We start from the raw sequence: 19552 nt of genomic DNA, 5'->3' as shown, positions 1-19552 counted from the left end.
ATTACCACAAACATAAATCTTTATGCTTTACGACATGATCTTAGCTAATGGCTATTAGAAAGAAACTCCCTCCATAGGCATGTTATTCCAGTTACTCCTTCTGGGGTTGGTTACACCTTTTCAGAGTAACCTTCTAGTGATAGTCAGATGAACTGCCAGTGGGAGCCAGTATAGCAACTTCTACATTTTCCTACATCTACATGCATTGTTATTTTTATTAACAAGCATACAGGCCCTAATAAAAAGCAAAAGATTACTTGAAAAATGGAGGGGAAGAAGACTGCCACAGTTTCTCCAAATCCAGGTTCTTCATGTCTGACTTTATCTCTGAGGTAGCCAGCTAGCATTATAAATTTAAGTCCATTGGGTGACAGATTACTATAGTAAGATTTGCTCAGGTTTATAACACAGCACATCTGTTAGCAACTGTATGTTCTCTCAGAGTCATGTACCAGTACTGGAGACTTTTAAGGGAATCTGGGTATAAGTTACTTGGAAATAATTTAAAGAAATCAGATTTTGTGTTATAAAACCAGAATCAAAATACCATTCACTTTTAAAATGTTTCAATATAACATCACTTTTCAGTTAAAGGTGCCTTGATCTCTTCCAACTGAAAAATAGAACTTTATGGTAACTTTCCCTCTGTTGAGCCATGAAAATTTACAGAACAGCAGAAGATTAGTGGGGGGGTTGTCTGTTTGTTTGTTTAATTATTTCCTTACTAAATGCCTAGATGGACTGAAATATAGCTATGTAAACTAATTCAATGCTAGTGAACAGGCATGAAAAGGTCTCTAGATCTACCGCACACAAACTTTACCAGCATAAGATGCAGCAGTGCTAAATTATTTTTTCTTCTCAATCATCCACAAAGAAATAAATGCATCGCAACTCTCCCTATGCCTGAAGAGAGTTTGTGTCCGAAAGCTTGCAAAGTACAATTTTTCCAACTATTTACTTAGTCTAATCAAAAGGATCACATCTACCCAAACTACAAACAGACTACAAACATTTTGGAAAATACTTTTTAAGCATAACGCCCCCCTGTAAATTATACAACCAACGTATCTGCCATGCCTCTCTCCACTACAACCCATGAAGAAGCACTATTCTGATGTGACTTCAGCAACTATAGGTAGTTCCAGAGATCCTAACCACTACAGGAGATTTAAGATGAGGGTTCTTTGGCCTTAAAGGAAGCCAAAAACTTGAAGTTCACCACATATCTTAAATTGTATCAGCCCATATGCTAGCAAAAGCATGTCAGACATATGTGCAATAAATACATATAATGTTCCAAAGCAGACACCAATTATGTGGTGGCAGCAGCAGTTGTCCATCTTATACTCTCTAGTTGTGATTCAGAGCAGATTTAAACCAAGATTTTCCCTTTCCCAGAAGAGTAACTTAAACCACTAAGGTCTTCTGTGGTCATTCTGGCCATCTCTCCTGTTGAAGCTGTTCCACTTGCATGAATAATAATAAGAGAGACATTGATTTTACAGTTTGATGTTCAGGGCTAATCCTTTCAAGACGGAACACCTGGGATCAGATGCTGCTCAAACAAGCATTTAATTATTTATGCACAGTGGAACAGCATCAACAAGAGTGTCTGAGACAGACCCAATGAAGAAGGCCTTAAAACATAGTGACTAAGACTAGAGACAGAAGTTACACATAAACCAGTTTAAGTGATCAGAAACTGGTTTAAACCTGTAACAGAACAGAAGCTCAGCATGCATAAACCAGTTTCAAAATGGCTGAAACTGGTTTAAGATAAACTTGGTTGAATGTAGCATCACACTTAACTGATTTGGGTCAAACTGGTTTATGAAACTTCTGTCTCAGACCCCTTCCTGGCTCAAGTTAAATTACAGTTCTCCCGCATCCCAGCATGCTTTCCAGCCCTGGGCTGGGTTGTGCCGTCTGCTCCAGAGAGCAGGGCTGGCTCCACCCCTCTACTCCCTAGCTGGAGCAGTTAGGGCTGGCTGACAAGAGGGTAGGATGGGGGGCAAACCCAGCTGGAGATGCAGTGCAGTCTGCAGGTGGGAGGGAGAGAGGGGGAAGGACAGCCCTCCCTCCTCCCTGGTCTGTCTGGGACCAGGGAAGTGCGTTAAACACCCCTTTCCCTGCTTAAACTTACTGCTGGCTGCAACTATGGACTAAACTCCCAGAGACACCTGGAAGAAGAAAAAGGAAGTGATGAGCAACCCTGCAGAGTCTTGCTTCTGTGACTGTGGACCGCAACTCCCAGAGACCTCAGGGGCAGGAGAAAGAGGAAGCAAACACACAGCCCATGCTGGCTATGTGCCAGGGAGCTGTACTCTTGTACCCCCTGGCTTTTGGCCTGAGCCACTGCAGGCATGGGGCACTGCAGGCACTTCCTGAATCACAAGTGAATGTCTGTTCACTGCCATTTCAATTTAATCTTTACAGTTTAGACTAACCTGCAAAGACTGAATCAATTCAGCCTTGGGCTTTTTGACTTTCTGTACTTAGCTAAGGCATATTCTGAGGAGGCTGAGAGACCTGTGCTCAAAACCCAGACCTGAATTAGGCACGAGGGGGATCTGAACTGAGTCACCCCACTTAGATAAGAATGTACTAAAGGCTAGAACATAACATATAAAGCGGGATCCATCTTCTTTCTGGTTTTATTAACTGTTTTTTAATATTCTTGCAAATCAATCCCTTGGTTATTGTTTTTTTAATCAGAAATGCTATAAACAACACATTTAGTTTGATCTGATTTTTTCTAATTTGCTGAAAATGCTAAAAAAAAATTCATTTTCAGTTAACTCCAAATTAATTACAAATTTCAGTTCAGCAGTTAAACTGAATTTAAAAAAAAATCAATCAAGTCCAAACTGGAAGCTGTCTGGGGTAACATCTGTCCTTTGTTCTGTGTCTGTATAGCACCTTTCACAACTAGAACCCATTGGCAGTCTCAGGATATTTTTGTCAGCAAAGAAATTCACTGCCCTTGTTGGGAGATCTCAATTTGAAAACTTTTCAGCTGATTACAATCCTGACGTGCATTTATCATAAAATGTAAACAGAAAAAAAGGCTTCATTGGCAAATCTTGATGACTGATGTCCTTGAAAGAATTTAATATGAAATGCTTGACAACCTCAATTTGATCACTTGACATTTGAGCAAACTGGGCAATCAAGAAAAGGACTTCACTGTTTGTAGTGTTCACTACCATGTTCAAACTGACTATATTTCATACCAATGTATCTAATTTATCTTAAGACAGAGCCAATTGTTGTTTTCCACAGCAAATACATGAAAGAGACCACTTTTAACAGAAAACTTCACAAATCTTACTTTTAATTTAAAATAATTCAAATGCATCTGCAGGGCAGGGGGGAGGAGACGGGAGGGAGAGGGAGGGGACTTTACAAATACTTTTACACTCATGTAACTGCATTGCTAGGCAACATTTTGTATTTTTTTAGATATTGCTTTAGCTGCCTGTAAGCATCTAAAAAACACTTTTGTTCTTCAATCACCTCTTCCTGCTGCTCCTGTGACTATGAAAGAAGGGCTTTGTTGTGGCAACTCTACCTTTTTGGTAATGTTTCCTTTCCAACATCTCCTGTATTGTCCATGTTAACCTGTTACACCGTTCCTTTACCACATACATAGGCGCAGCACTTCTCATGCTCTTCTGATCGAAGCTAGCAACAACTTTGCATTCTATGATATTTTTCTTATTACAACTAAAATTGAATTTTCAAGTGTGTGAAATTAATATTTTGTCAGCTGTTGAGCCTTAATGTTACTTGCAAAATGAGCATGCTAAAAATGTCCCTGAATGGCTGCTTTAGCCATTAGGTATTCTCGAACTATTCAGCATAAAGAGGAGCTTCCTACTCCTCCTTTCACCAGCCAGTACTCCATTCCTCTACCAATAATTTAAGGCTGGAGACAGGGTGACAATTTGATTGCTTGGTCCTGTCAATGTAATAAAGTCCTGAAAGCCACAAGTGCTTATCATTTCTTCTATAATAGCATAGTTTCAGGAAAAAATGGATAATTTCTTTTATGTGGTATGATTTCAGGAAGATGGGTAGCTTGATCAACCAGTTTAAATTAATTACCAAGACATTTTTAAGAATGAGCTTCAGGTGGAGTCTCACTGCTACTTTGAACCTAAGCAATAATATGTTCAGTCCTAAGGGCCTGAAGCTTGCTTGCTTGCTCTCCTGGCTGAAGAGACAACAGCCAGTAGTAGCAGCAACTTTAAACTGAAGCAGCACAGAACGCATTGACAGAAGCTTGAAAAGAGGATCCATGAGGAACCAGGCTGAGGCTGCAGGTGGTAAGAGATCCTCTGACCAGAGTTAAGGGTGCAACCACAACCTAAGACACTTCCATATCATGGGATGAGAAAAGACTAGACCCACCCATCTAGATGGTCTGCAAACTGTCAACAGTTCCTCAGCCAAAGCTTATCAGCAGCTATGAAAACCTTAACTGGGCTGTGCATGCCACTCCTCATTCTCTGGCTGACAAACACAGCATCAGCAGCCATAACTTCTCCCTACCTGGAAATTAGTGTCCCTATGCTTCTACTGCAGCACAGAAAACAGCTTCCCTACTTAAGATGAGTGCCCCAGTTTTGGAGGGCTGTTTTTTGGGGAAAAGGTGCGTGTAAACATGTTAAGTTCTGGCATTTGATGTTACCACTAATGGTAAACAATCTACCAAGTGAGTCCCAAATACCAGATAACATTCTAGGGTGTGGAGATTCCTACAGCAGGAGTTCAGAGTGCAAGCGGTAGCTTGCAGCAGCAAATCTGACCACCCCTGCACTAGGTGTTTCACTAGGAAACAGACCAACTTGAGCCAGACTTTTAGGAGACATGTGAAGTCAGGCAAGTGGCATCCTATATACACTGCAGGGACTGCTTATGCATCTTACATTAAATAATTGCTAAACAACATATGCAAACAGGAATGTGGTTCCTGACACTCCCATCAAACCTGATGTCTGGATTACAGTGCAGTACAGAGTGGGCAAAGAGGAATGAGCAGTTCCTTGAGTATCGCTATTCTTTTCTGTAATGGATACTTTGGGCTGCCTGCATGGAGAGTTTGGTGAACTTGCCTGTTTGTTAGGATGGGTATCTGCAGGATTTATTGGAAGAAGCTCATATGATCTAGAGTGGCCCCTGAGTTCTGTAATGAGTGGATTATTTTGTTGATTTACTGAAGACTGCCAACTCCTTAAATGAAAGGTCTCACATACGGTGTCCTACATTTCCCTCAGTATTCGTAGCTGCTGTTCCTTCATTACTTTCAGTTCTCAAGAACCAAAAATGGGCTTGGTATCTGCAGCTTTGGTAGTGCTGCAAATGGGGAGTCTGATTCTTCTCTTTTACTTACAAAAGGGGGAGCCTACTGCAGGATCCATATAAGAATCCATACAGCCAGGAATCCATGACAAGTATATTGGCTTGGTTGTGGTTGGTGGACCAAATGCCAATCTGTTCTCCTTTATGGTGGTATATTATAAGAAGAATCTCCAGGATCAGCTCTAATGGAAAATCACCTCTTCACCACACCAGGGACAAGACATTTTGGAGCCAGTGTTATTCCTTGAACAGTGCTGCAAAGCAGTAATCCTTGCTCTGGCTCTAGAGCCCAGTGCTGAGGATGTCTCAGGGGAAATGTGAAGATTCTGTGAGGACGTGTTGGCTCTGACCATCTGTGCAGTGCTTCATGCAGATGTGTCCTGTCAGTGCCTGTTCATTCAGCACCATTACTCTTGGCAGAGGACTCAAGTATACTATCCCTGAAGGAGCCACAGTTGTTCTCATCTCTAAGAGACACTGCCTCTGTGTTTAGAGTCATGCCTAGTTTCTGCTCAGTCTTTCCTTTCTACCTTAATCTTGCGTGAAGAATACTGGTGCTGGTTTCAATGGTCAAGAGCAGCAACACTCAGTGTTGGAGAGTAAGCGTTGAGATGAATTCCAACAGCCCCAGCACAAAGGTTAATGGTACTGATTTTGTCAGCATCAGTTTCAGCATCATTCTTCTTTCCTGCCTGTCTTTTGCTGTTAAGTCTCAGGAGCACAGTGCCTGGAGAGGCACTCACTGTGGATGAACTTTTAGGCTTCTGGGATGCGAGTTGGAGATGGCATGCATCAAGTGCTTGAGTAAAAGAAATTTGGCCATACATCCATCTGCAAGGCCTTGATGAGAAATATTTACAGTGAGCAGACACACTGGTAATTTGGAATGAGTCCAATGCAGTTTGGGCAAAACTTATTTCCTGAAGGTCTGTCATAAAGGAGCTGATATGAAGCACCTCTTCCCTGTGTACAGCGTGTTATTTCTTTCCATCTTGGCAGAAGATGTCTAAGTTAAGAAATTAATAAATACAAGGAGACTGAAAAAGGGTTTTTTCACAATAGTCTAAAAGACTTTGAAATTCAGAGAAAATTAGGAAGTTGGATATTCATCAAGGTCAAGCATCATGAGAGAATGGAAAGATGACCACTGAAACTCCACTCTTTAGGACCACATAGAGAAGTATGAGAAAGGACAGGGATCATGGGGAGCCCAGACTCATAACTGCTCTTAGAAAAAAAAAGATCACAATGGCAAAAGCACCTACAGTCAGACCCATACTGACAAATATGCAAAGAAGAGCTCTCATTTATCTTTAAGGAAAGCTTAATCCATACAAAATCATGAGGCAGCCACAAATAACCCTTTGGCCATCTATGCACTCACTGTTCGTTGTGACCCACTAGTCTATAGACTCACCAGTAAGTCATTCATGCACCCATCACACAAGAGACTCAAACATCCTCAGGTTAACCCATCTTCGAAAGCAAGAAACTGTCTCCCTGCATCCCTCATAACATTATAGACTAGAGACCCTAATTTATGTAATCCATGTCTCCAATAAAAATGGAAAGATACACAATTACCCTCGTCACTCATACATATTGATTAGAGTTAGACTATATTTGGACAGTGTGCCCTCAAAGGACTTTGTCTCCATTATACTCTCTGTGGTCATAGACACTTAATTATTCCCTTGTCCTAAAAGGAAGCTTTTTTTCTGATTTCCCTCTACAAAAAAAAGGTAATACAGTACCTCCCCCCCACCCTAACAAACACCATGAGACTCAGTTTCATTCTTTCAAGTCTTCAGTTTCCTCAGCTGGATTACTGTATCATAAAATGGACATTGTGTCTTAATTGTAGGCACAGCACCAGCTCCACTGACATTATATCAATCAAAAACCTTAGAAGCCATTTTCAGGGCAGAATTGCCATCTCTGGGTGTAGCTGCCAGACAGCCACATACTTAATGTATAAGGGGCTGGTTAATAAAGATTATATAGCCACACACCCAGTCACTGGAATCCACATGATATATTCAAGGTGGCATATTTAAAAAAAACTTTGCATACCAACTTGTGTGGTCTTAAAACGACAGCAGGAAGATGGGGAAGGAAGCTTAAGTGTTAATAACAGTGATAAAATAATTGAATAGATTGCATTTACTGGTTTGTTATTAATTTCTAACAGGCTGTTAACTTAATCTATAGGACAAATTTCAATTCGATGTTAATGAAGGGAAAAAAAACAGCAAAGGGTAACCTAAAACTGATAACTAAGGATTTACTGAACTAAATTTATTGCTACCACTATATTTAGACTCATTCCTCTGGACCCCTCACCACCACCACACCCTTTGCTGCTGCCACAGTAGCCACCACAGCAGTCCTCATGTCTCAGGCTGGATCTGACCCACAAGAAGTTCTGCAGTGAGGATTCAGCCTGGGGCCCCAGGTAAGTTTGAGACCCTTGGTACAGCCTTTCAAATAAAAGGCACTTAGCTGTATAAAGCTCTGGTTCTGAAGTCCTACAAATGCTCTCTGCATGAAAGACTCTTTGGCTACAAGAAGTACACTTAATTATGAACATTTTTATTGTAGGAATATATTTTAGAGCTAGGTGTGAGCAAGAGAATTAGATTTTGAAACTAATTGTCATGTCATTTAAATCATGTATTATAATCTGCTCTGGTAACTGAAAACATAGAATGATACGTAAAATAGATGCAGATATTCAAAACATCCCTCCCTTTAAAAGTTAATCTGCACTTTAATCATCCTCACATATGGCTATGTTACTGTAGCTCCAATAATCTACCAGAAAATAAGCATCCATACTGTTTGTCTGCCGTAATCCTCCAAATAAGAACGAGTCAGGAGAACATCCAATATCAAATGACCTATTTTTCACCTCTATACAAAAATGTGTTGTAAAGTCCTCTAAAAAAATACAGAACATAAATTCCATAAATGCTTACCTTCTGCCTGTGTGTTAAATAAGATTTTAAATGGATAATTATGAATTTCATATCATTTCATATCATTTTCAACTTAAATGTTAAATATTAATGTACACACTTTTATGCTTTTTTAAAGAACCAAGTATAACTACAGTAGAACTGCTGGATATGAAACTGTCTTGAAATAAGTTTGTTTCAAGATTAATAGAATACTGATCATAGTTCCTACCTTTTAATCTTCACATAAATTTGGATAACCTTTCCATCATTGAAAAACAAAATAATGTTTGTAGATATTTTACAAATATTCACTCAATGCAGTAAAATTATCCTCTATTTTAGAAGAGACTTATTTAGGTATTTTATTCAGTTGCAATCCCATCCTGTTATTTTCAGTCACTACAAGTATGCTGGCAATTTAAATTCTTATCTAATTTTTCAACTGAACTTTTCTTAAGCAACAGTAATGTCTAAATGAAGGTGACATGATTTATGACTGAATTCTCTGAAGCGCAGTAAATTTTATACAATTCTGAAATGATTCTGTAACCTGTTTAATGATGACCAAAATCTTAACCACTGATTTTAAAGAGCTCTGTATTATAAAAAGAACCATGTAAAATTAAATCCTGACACATTCTTTTTTATAGTATAAAAATATATGTAAATGATTCAGTAAACTAAAGATTCAAAAGAACAAAAAAAGCTTTTGTGATTTTGTACCAAAAATCTAATTGAGTTGTCTACACTTAAAGTCAGCAAACAGGAACATGCTACACTAAATTAAGCTACTAAACATAATAAATTATGTCTCATCAGTGAACTTAAAATTGGTCATCTTATTTCTATTTTTAGATATATAAAGAAAAACTAAAATATTACCTTTAATAGAGGATGATGCCATTTATTAGTATTTGAATTTATTCCTGAACCATAACAGGGATTTGACTGAATAAAAAAAACCCTCAGTAACTAATCTGTGCAACTTTATTTTGGGTAAAATTTTATATCATATGAATTTAGAAGTTAAATCATTTCTGATAAAAACAGTCTTCTGCTAATTTTTTAATTCACATTAAATACCCAAAAAGTGGACTTTTTCTGCATCAGAATAGAAGACTAAGAACAACAGATTTATTGAACTGGATCCACTTTATGAAGGCTACTTAAACACATAAAAAAAATCAACCAGCCAATTAATAAAATTTAATGAAAAAGATTAAAATTTTAAATTACAGTACATCAACCACTGCTCCCCATAATTATATCATCTGTGACAAGATTAGCAATTCTAACCATTAAGCAACTCAAACCCCTAAAAAATGGTGCCAGAGAACTTAACTGAATAGCTAGAAGCAAACGGCAAAACAAAAGTTCAGAACAGAACTTTCCTTTGGTGCATTATTACATAACAGCATTAAAAGGCTTCAATGTTTGAAGGGGGTGGGGGGTTAATATTGATAATAGCAGGGAAATTGGCTCACCTAGCTTGTTTATTCTACATGTGTTTTGCCAGCATTGTTGGTTATATCTATACTGTAATTACTGAATTAAGTTATGTAGTGAGAATTCTGATCATATGCATTAGTAACAATGTTAATATTATGAATTAGAGCCAAAGGATACACCATAATGATATATTTGCTGTTCCATTATAGTATAACCTAGTACTAAAATTTCTCTCTTTTTCCCTGATTCTCTTCACCTGTTCTTTCATACACAAAGATAAACAAGTCCTTCTCTTTTGCATGTACCTTAAATATCTAAAACTTGCAACATAATGAAACAGAATGCTCCTAAATAGATATAAAATAATTACTAGTAAAATGCAAGTTTTATGAATTCCTATCTCTACATCTGTTAAAAGAATATAGGCATATTTTTACTCTAAATCACTAACAACTTACAGCTATTATGAAAACACAGTATTTTTGAATGGATCTGAAATGATTACTAGTTATATGAACTTTTATGAATTCCCATCTCCACATCTGTTAAAAGAATGTATAAAACATTCAAACAGTGATCAAGCACTTTTGTTTATATTCAAACCAAACAAATATATTTCAGCCACTTGAGCCAAAAAAAGGAATTGTTAGCTACTTGAATGAACAACTGATTACTGCATTTATATAGAACTAAAGACAGTGTACAATGGGACCAAAACACAGCTAGCAAATTAAATGAACAAATGTTACAATGGTGCAATCATTTTCTCTACTAAAATAAATTTAAGATTTCATGCACATGTTATAACCTACTTTATGCATTTCATACTAACATTGATGCTACACAATATTTTGCTCTTTAAATCCTGGCAGGAAACATGGCTGCATTTTAAAATCACCCTTATAAAATGAGGATGAAATCTAGCTTTGAACAGTGATAATTTCAGAGGTATGCAGATTGCTTCTGAATTAAGATGTGTTCTCAGTGTCTCTCAGGTAACCTGTTATGTTGCCAGCTGATCTCAGCAAGGAGATACAGAACCAATGATGAAGTTAACCATGGAAGACTTCCCATTCTTATCATCACATTAGACTACCAATTTATATTTACCTCCTAACTTACCCAATACTTCTCAAAGTCAACATCTTGGGACAAATTATAATTTGGAAGAGCAGACAGAAGTGGATTTTGATTAAACCATTTTGGAATTGGGGGATCTTTGAACATGGTGAGATTTTCTTTCTAGGATTTTTTTTTTTTTAGTCATTTCCTTAGTATATCCTAGGGGTGTCAGACAGCCCTGTGGGCCAGAACAAGCCCACAGACAAGATCCAGCCCACAAAGCTTCTCTAGACAGTCCAAGCTACCACCAGGCCTGGCCTAGCACAGAACTAGGGGCCTTTGGCCCTGCTGGCCTTGGCCATCAGCGGTGAGCGCGGCTTGCTACCACTATACTTAGACTCATTTCTCTGGACCCCTCAAAGCTGCCAGACCCCTTGCTCCCACCATGACTCCCAGACCCCTTACCACTACCACATTAACTACTGCAGCAGTCCTCATGTCTCAGGCTGGATCCAACCCACCAGATGACCAGCAGTGTGGATCCAGCCTGGGGCCCTGGTGAGTTCAAGGGCCCTGGTACAGCCTTTCAAATAAAAGGCACTTAGCTGTATAAAGTTTTGGTTTTACAGTCCTTCAAATTCTGAGCCTTGGCAATATCAATACACAGGCTGCATCTCCTATCAGCTTGATTACTGCTACCTGCAAGATTCAGGATAGTTCTTGTTACTTCTAAATGTCCACACAACACTTTAAGACGACTGTGATGGTGCAACCTATTTTAATGGCACATTTATGGAAGTTCAATATCCGATCATTTACAAATTCCATCCTAGTAATGCCAGCTTCCTTTAGGAAATGTGCAAGCTTACTAAACACTGCAGTTAAACATGATTCAGAAAATAACAGACAGTGGTTGGGGCATTGAACCTATACCTTGTGCCTGGTTCCTCCAATGCTATTTCAGGTGCCTGTTTGATAACTTAGCCCTGATTTTAAAAGATGTTAATATCTTTAACTGTATTAACTGTGCCTCCTTGTAAAAATTCTATATTCATGTGTGCAGATCCTGGTCAATGCCATATTTAAAAGGAGTAAGGTTGCAATACCAGATACCAATTCATCAGGCTGGGGTTGGATTCTCACACTGCTTTCAATCCCATCAAAGAGGCATCATTGGTCACCAGGGTAAAGAGGGCCCTGAAGATCCAATCCCAGAAGTCCTCAATTGTCCACTTTACAAGGAACTGCTCAGCCACAAAATAGTTTTGCTTTCTGGGAAGAAACTTCTGGCTGAAGTATAGAATTGGGTGTTCTCCATCCTTAAAGTTCTGAGAGAAAACTCCCCAAGGCCTTGCAGAGGCACCCATCTGTAAAAATGAACCTGTCATCCAACTCCGGACTGTGCAGCACTGAGGCAGTGTTTAGCATCTATTTAATTTCTCTAAATGCCCACATATATGCTAGAGATCACTGCACAGAATGGGGGGTTATATTGGGCAGTATGTCTGTTAGTGGGGCAGCTATTGATAAAAATGTGGGATAAAGCACTGCTAAAAACTTACCAATCTGAGAAAGGACTTCAGTTGCCTTTTTGTTCTGGATACTGTAAACTCCACTAAGGTCTTTACCTTATCAGTGAGAGGTCTACTCTTCCCATTGCCTAAAGTATACATCAAATATGTAGTTTCTGCATAATTGAGTTGGCATTTTGCTGGATTTGCTATACGGCCTGCAACCCAAAGGGACAGCAGCACTGCCCTGATCCCTGGAGATGTTCCTCCCAGGTATTTGAACACAATTACATCATCAAGGTATGCTGTGGCATACTCGATGCAGCTGTAGTACCTTGTCTGTTTGGCAATGGAAGATGGCTGGGCTGTCATAAAGCCTTAAGGTAAGAATTTTGAAATGATGAGGCCCTCAAAGTATTATGAATGCTGTTCATTCCTGGGATTCTAGAGCTAGAGAGATCTGCCAGTAATCCTTTGTCAAATCCAACATTGTTGTATATATAGACTTCCTCAGCTAATACATCTGGCGGGTGGGGAGGGAGGGGGGAAGGTCCTTTTTGGTTATCAAACTGTTAGTCCTGTGTTGCTGTCCCCACTTTCTCTCCATGGAGGTCAAATTCCAGTATCCAGTGTAGGAACTCTACCAAAGCCTTGTACCCATACAGGGTCCTTCCTGTTTGGGGTTCAGACTTTGCTGAGTCAGGCCCTCTGTTCCAGCAGGGTATTTTCTACAGTCCAATTCAGTGTCTAGGAAGTTCTCAACTAGGTGATGCTACATAACTGGACTTCCTTAGGAGGGCCAACTCGCCTTTCTTAGGGCAGCAGATTGCTCTGTATGGTATACTTAAGTATGGTTTTTTGCAGGAGTTATCAAAACAAAACTTCCATGGTTAGATTCATAAGAAATTATTAATGTCATTTTAAGTCCCCCTTGACTAACAAATTCATTACTCTCTTGGTGTACTCTTTTTAAGTATTTGTGAACAGCTAAATTTCTTCCCTTATTACTGAGAAAACATGGACATTAAGAACACCCTTGAAATGCCCTCAGAATTCTTAGTTTCCGGACCCCATGCCACTGTTGATCTAATTAACAGGTTAAGTTGGTCTCAATAAACCCTACCCAGACACATTCTAACTTTTAGTACAGTGGTTCTCAAGTTTTTTAGATCAAGGCACCCCTCAGAAAATGACAGCTCTAAGTTTTTCATTTATTTTTTATGTTTATTTTTTCATTATGGAAAAATAATAGAACACTTTCTGTTGCAATGAGCTCAGAAAGACTACAACAGGTCAGATTTTTTTTAACACTATGGATTCTCATTTGAAATCTTTGGGTTTACCTTAAAAATCATGTTTGTACACCTAGCAGTGCCAACACTGCATGGCATCCTGTAGCATCCATGAAAGGACCTCAAGACAACACAGGGTGCTGCAGCACATTCACTGAGAATTACTGTCTTAGTGAAATGAGATTCATTTAGTAGCATGTTTTGAAGCTACACATTTTTTGCTCATTCCAACTAAGTCTGAACCTCAGCTACAGGAAATATACATTCACACTTTTCAATATATAATACAATGTAATTACTCATTGCACCCAATTGATTAAGGAAGGGAAAAAAATATTTGCGCAGAAAACTGCATTCCAAGAGAAGAAACAAAGATTATAATGTCTTTCCTGAAATCAGCTTTGTATGTTACTTTAAATAATAATGTACAATGTCTAATGCACTTTAAGTACACAAAATTATGAAAAAGTCAAGAATGGAGAAATATACCAAAATAACACACACATACTGAGTCACTCCACTTTGAAAGAGAATTGTGCTTTAACTGGTCCAGATACAAGTCTTATTTCTACTCAGAGGGGAAAACCCTCAGTGCCAATTTCTTTCTAGTTGCCAAAATACAAGTGAAGAGGAGTGGAGACCAGGACTCAGAAGGTTCTGGCAGGAGTCTGGATGTATGAAGACTAACATCACCACCTGAAGGAGCTCCAAGTTCCTAACAGTAGAATTCCCCTGCTTTTCATGTTCTTAGCACTTATCGGTTGATAGTGGATTGTGTTTCTCCCACTAGTCTTACCACTATCAAATCATTTTGTAAAGGAGGAGGCAGAAGTGATTCTTTCCCTTCCCACTTTGCAATCCCTAGGATCTTGCTGTGGTAAGCCTGTGCTCCAGCACCGTCTACTGATAACATTATCAATAAATTCCCAGAAGTCCTCATATGGCTATACCAAAATGCAAATATAGAACAGAAATAATACTACAGTGGAGTCGCATCTTATACAGGGGTTAGGTTCTAAAGTCAGCGTGTAAGACGAAAATCGCGTATAGTCAAAATTACCTTTGGGCTTGCCCAGTGGTACAGTCCACTCCCTCCCCCATCCAGTGGTACAGTCCCTCCTTCCTGCCCAGGGCAGCCTGCACCAAACTCCCGCCTGGCCAGCATGCACAGCTTCCCAGCAGGGTTGCTCCCAATGTAGCTGATTGGCCCTGTGCACAGCGCTGTGGGGGGCAGCTGCAGGCTGAATCCAAACAATTGGCACTCCAGGGCATACGCGTATGATAAGCGGATGAGCTTACGTTGAATGCACGTATGATGCGACTCCACTGTACTGCTAATAAAGAGGCCAAGAAATTCTATTCTTTTTTTTAAATAAAAGGAGAAAACCCACAATAAATCTGATAGCAATAGGATACTATGATCAAACTATATGTTCACCTACTTAAAGTTTTGCCTACTTAAAAAAGGACATTCCAGGTGATCTTGGGAAACAGAAACTAGTTAGTGTTACTTTGCTAATAGAAAAATGGGATTAAACTAAAACAAGTTAGAAAAAGCATTAAAAAAACAACAACATACAGCCTTGCTAGTTTGGCTTCTATAAAGAAATACACATTCTTTTTTAATACACGATGGCAAAAAATAGACAAATGAAAACTAGGATATGAATTTCATTTTTAAAAAGCCCTCTAACAAAGTCCCTTACAAAAAAACTAATATGGAAATTAAGTAGGCATGGGCTGATAGTCAAACTGCTATAACAAGAACCTGGTTGAGACAGAAACACAAACGAAGGTCAATTATCAAAATATAAGAAAAAACGTATACATAGGGTTTCCCGACATTCAATTCAAGAAGTGTTAGTATATCTTTTACTTAGAGGTGCACCGATACATCCGTCCAATACCAGATCAGCGCCGATATAAAGAAAATTGACTATAACAAAAAAAATCAGCCTGATTTGGCTGACAGACGCCTGTGCCTGTGAGCAGATGCAGCACAGCACACAGGCAGCGAGGAGCACAGCTTGGCAGCTGGGACAGCTGCGTACAGCTGGTAAGTCCGTAGTGGTGGAGGGGGAGAGGGGAGGGAAGGGGCATGGGGAGGGGTGAAGGGGGCAGATCAATGCCCCCCATGGTGAGGGACCAGTGGGGCTGGGGCAGGCACTGCCCAGCCAGGGCAGGGAAGGTGCAGGACAGAGCCACACCTCGTCTGGGGGACACAGGGAGGGGGGACAGTGACTCCTACCACTGCTTGCTGCTGGGCCGGAAACAGCTTGTCCGGCAGCTTGTTTGCTTGTCCAGCAGCTCCTGCTGCTGCTTCTGCTGTTCGTCTGGGAGTGGATGGGGGGGGGGGTGTATGCCTCCAGATCTGTGCGGGGTGGCCTGGGCAGGCTGCAGCTGCGACTGGGGACAGAGTCCATGCTTCCAGCACCACTGGCACCTGCTCCAAGCACACCGTGGCCCCCGGCCACAGCTGCAGCCCGCCCAGTCCACCCTGTGCAGATTCGGGGTCACACGCCCACCTCGCCCCACCCCCGGGCCTTCCTGGACAAGCAGCAGCAGAAGCCACTGGACAAGCAGACAAGCTGCTCCTCGACCAGCAGCACACAGCAGTGGGAGCTCCCCCCAACCTTTCCCTGTGCCTCCCGGATGAGCTGCAGCTCTGGCCCACGCCTGTCCCGCCCCAGTTGGGCAGCGCCTACCCCAGCCCCACTGATCCCCCACCTCCACACCCCTTCCCTCCCCCTTCTTTCACCACAACAGACTTATCAGCTGGATGCAGCTGTATTGGAAATCACATTGGTATCGGCCAATATGCCTCCTTAAAAACTGGCTATCAGTGCTGGCCCCCAAAATCTTCATCGGTGCACACCTACTTTTACTACTTCATTATTTCTTAAGCTTGCTATGGAGCTTAGAACTCACAGGAAAAAATAATAAACTCAGCTTAATAAGCATTATGATTCATAAAGCCCAAATTAATGTTAAGGTAAAGAGTTATTTCACCTGGATTTCATGAGAGGTTGTGTCACCCATTTCTTTAATTTCCGACGTCCAAAGCAAGTTTTGGTATGATCCAAGACCCAAAATAAGCTGCCTTTTGTTTTCAGGTCAGTCTAAGATAAAAATAAGACGACTGGTTCTATTAGCTGAATAACTATATAAACATCTAAAAAAACTAGTATTATTCTAAGAAACCATTGAGTTTAGCTTTAATACTGGAATTAAGCCTGCTGTTGTTTCAGCCATTTGTATATAATACTTTACACGCAACTCACATGGAAAAAAGAAGTTAGCCATGTTAGTCTAAAGTCAGACAGAAGGTATGGCAGGGTGACACTTTGGAGAATAATTCATTCAGGGAAGCATGAGCTTTCATAAACAATGGCCTAAGTTCATAGCATCTGAGCATTATGCCTCTCTGAATTATTTTTTCTTTAAGGCACCACCCTCGCCTGCCTTCTGCATAAACCATACATGAAAGTCTGCAGAGGCAGGTGTCCATAAGAAATGTATTTTTTCCTTCTTTTACCTTATCAAACAAACTTTCTCACATGTTAGCCTTTCAAAACATTTGGGATAAATTCTACACATTAAATGACATGAATGTGCACAAGTCAGCAGTACAAAAGGTACTTGTATTTACAGGACTTGTATCTGAATCCTACAGACATTTTTGAACACAGAATCATAGAAAGTTTGGGTTGCAAGGGAACTCACGAGGTCATCTAGTCCAGCCCCCTGCTCAAAGCAGGACCATCTTCAACTAGACCATACCAGCTAGATCTTGAAAACCCCCAAGAATGGAGATTCCACCACCTCTCTGGGTAACCTGTTCCAGTGTTTTACTACCCTCCTAGTGAGAAAATTCTTCCTAATATCTAACCTAAGCTTCCCTTGCTGCATCTTGAGACTGTTGCTCCTTGTTCTGTCATCCGCCACCACTGAGAACAGTCTAGCTTCATCCTCTTTCAAACGTCCCTTCAGGTAGTTGAAGGCTGCTATTAAATCCCCTCTCAGTCTCCTCTTCTCTAGACTAAATAAGCCCAGTTCACCCAGTCTTTTCTCATAAGTCATGTCCCCCAGCCCCCTCATCATTGTTGTTGCCCTCTGCGGGACTCTCTCCAATTTGTCCACATCCTTCGGGTAGTGGAGGATCCAAAACTTAACATAGTACTCTAGATGTGGCCTGAATAGAGGTGCTGAATGGAGGGGATCACTTCCTTTGACCTACTGGCAACACACCTACCAATGCAGTCCAGGATGCCGTTAACTTTCTTGGCAACAAGAGCACACTGCTTGCTCATATACAGTTTATTGTCCAGTGTAACCCCTGGGTTCTTTTTTGCAGAGCTGCTGCTTAGCCAGTCATCCCCCCAGCCTGTACTCGTGCATGAGATCATTCCATCCTAAGTGTAGGACTTCGCACTTGTCCTTGTTGAACCTCATGAGATTTCTTTTGGCCCAGTCCTCCAATTTGTCTAGGTCACTCTGAATCTTAGCCCTACCTGCCAGCATATCTACTATTCCCCTCAGCTTGGTGTCACCTGCAAACATCTCAACCTTTAACATCAATTTTTCTTACCTGATTCTGTAAAATTTCCAGATTTTTCAGTGTTGTTGCATTAATTTTCATGTATTCAGCTTCACTTGACAGCTGTTTAAAATTACTGGGAGAAAAAAATTCAGATGTTACCATATTTACTCAAATACTCTCCCCCCCTCCTCATCCCCAAAATTGCACGGGGGAGGGAGGGAAGCCCCTCATCTTATAATCACATATAGAGAAATCTCATTAAATACAGTGCCTATTATCAAACTGCTGCCAAAAGCAAAATGTGCTCAGCAATGGAAACCAACTATGAACTTGATTAAATGCAGCCAACACTGAGCATGACTAGAAAACACATGGCCCATAATAGGAATACATTCTGATAAGAACCCACCTTTTTTATTTTAATAACATTTCATTTCCAGGGCTAAATTAGGTCCAAATTAAGTTCCAAATTTCCACTAAGCAGAGCTCAATCATTCAAGTCGGCATAGTACTACCACCAGGCATGTATCCTACCTCCTGGACTCTTCAGCCAGGGGCTTCAGATACTCCCAAATCCAAGATAGACATCCTATGTCCAACCCCCAAGACTGGAAGCCTTGGAGTTAAGATGCCCCCTAGTCTCACTTGCCCCTAGCCAAAAGGCCAAAGGAGCAAGCTAGAGGGAAAGCCTGAGAGCAATCCTCCATCACCATAAATTATGTAAGATCCTTGTATTTTGAGGCATTTGTAAAATCCAGCAGTGCAATGGATAGGTCTCCACCATCTAACTACACTAAATCATTCAAGGCCAAGAAGAATGGCATCTCCCCTGCCAAGTGAGTAAAACCACCTGGGATGAAATCACCTCATGATGCCCCTTAGGCTTGCTCCTAGCAAAAAGGCCAAGACCAGAACCCATCATAAAGGTAGGTTAGTGCAGCCCAACAACCCAGACATAGTAGGGCTCACTGAAATGTGGTAGGACTCAATGCATGACTGGGCAGTGAATATCAAGGGCTATAGGCTGTACAGGAGGGACAGGACAGGAAGGAAAGGTCGGGGCATGGCACTCTACATTAAGGAGTAGACATCCTCATCAATTAGCAAAGAATCAGAGGAGGGGCACCCTGAAGTGCTCTGGGTTAGAATACAGGACAGTCGAGGGGAAAGGGATTTAATGGTGGGGGGTCTACTACAGACCACCCAACCAAGGGGAAGAGCTAGACCAGGAATTCTTCAGTCAGCTCACAGAGGTAGTTAGGTCAAAGGATGTGGTCATCATGGGTGACCTGAACTTTCCAGACATCTGCTGGGAAGAGCAGTCAGCCATGTCTGACCGCTCACATAGGTTCCTAGCCAGAATGCAGGACC

At 40.7% G+C, this 19552-nt stretch overlaps 1 protein-coding gene across 1 annotated transcript in view; it reads right to left on the bottom strand.

The window, feature by feature from the left end:
* MSH3 (mutS homolog 3) overlaps nucleotides 1-19552 on the bottom strand; it is a 217380-nt gene that overhangs the window by 105740 nt on the left and 92088 nt on the right. The window contains exons 10-11 of the mRNA XM_019532309.1: nucleotides 18230-18314; nucleotides 16651-16760 (exon numbers count right to left, since the gene is read on the bottom strand). Coding sequence (XP_019387854.1) covers nucleotides 16651-16760; nucleotides 18230-18314 — 195 coding nt within the window. The remainder of the gene's footprint in view (nucleotides 1-16650; nucleotides 16761-18229; nucleotides 18315-19552) is intronic.

Source organism: Crocodylus porosus, unplaced genomic scaffold (assembly GCF_001723895.1).
Source record: "Crocodylus porosus isolate Cpor-Errol unplaced genomic scaffold, CroPor_comp1, whole genome shotgun sequence".
Taxonomy (NCBI): Eukaryota; Metazoa; Chordata; order Crocodylia; family Crocodylidae; genus Crocodylus; species Crocodylus porosus.
The sequence above is the reverse complement of the archived record's forward strand: the minus strand, read 5'-3'. Positions and strand labels throughout refer to the sequence as shown.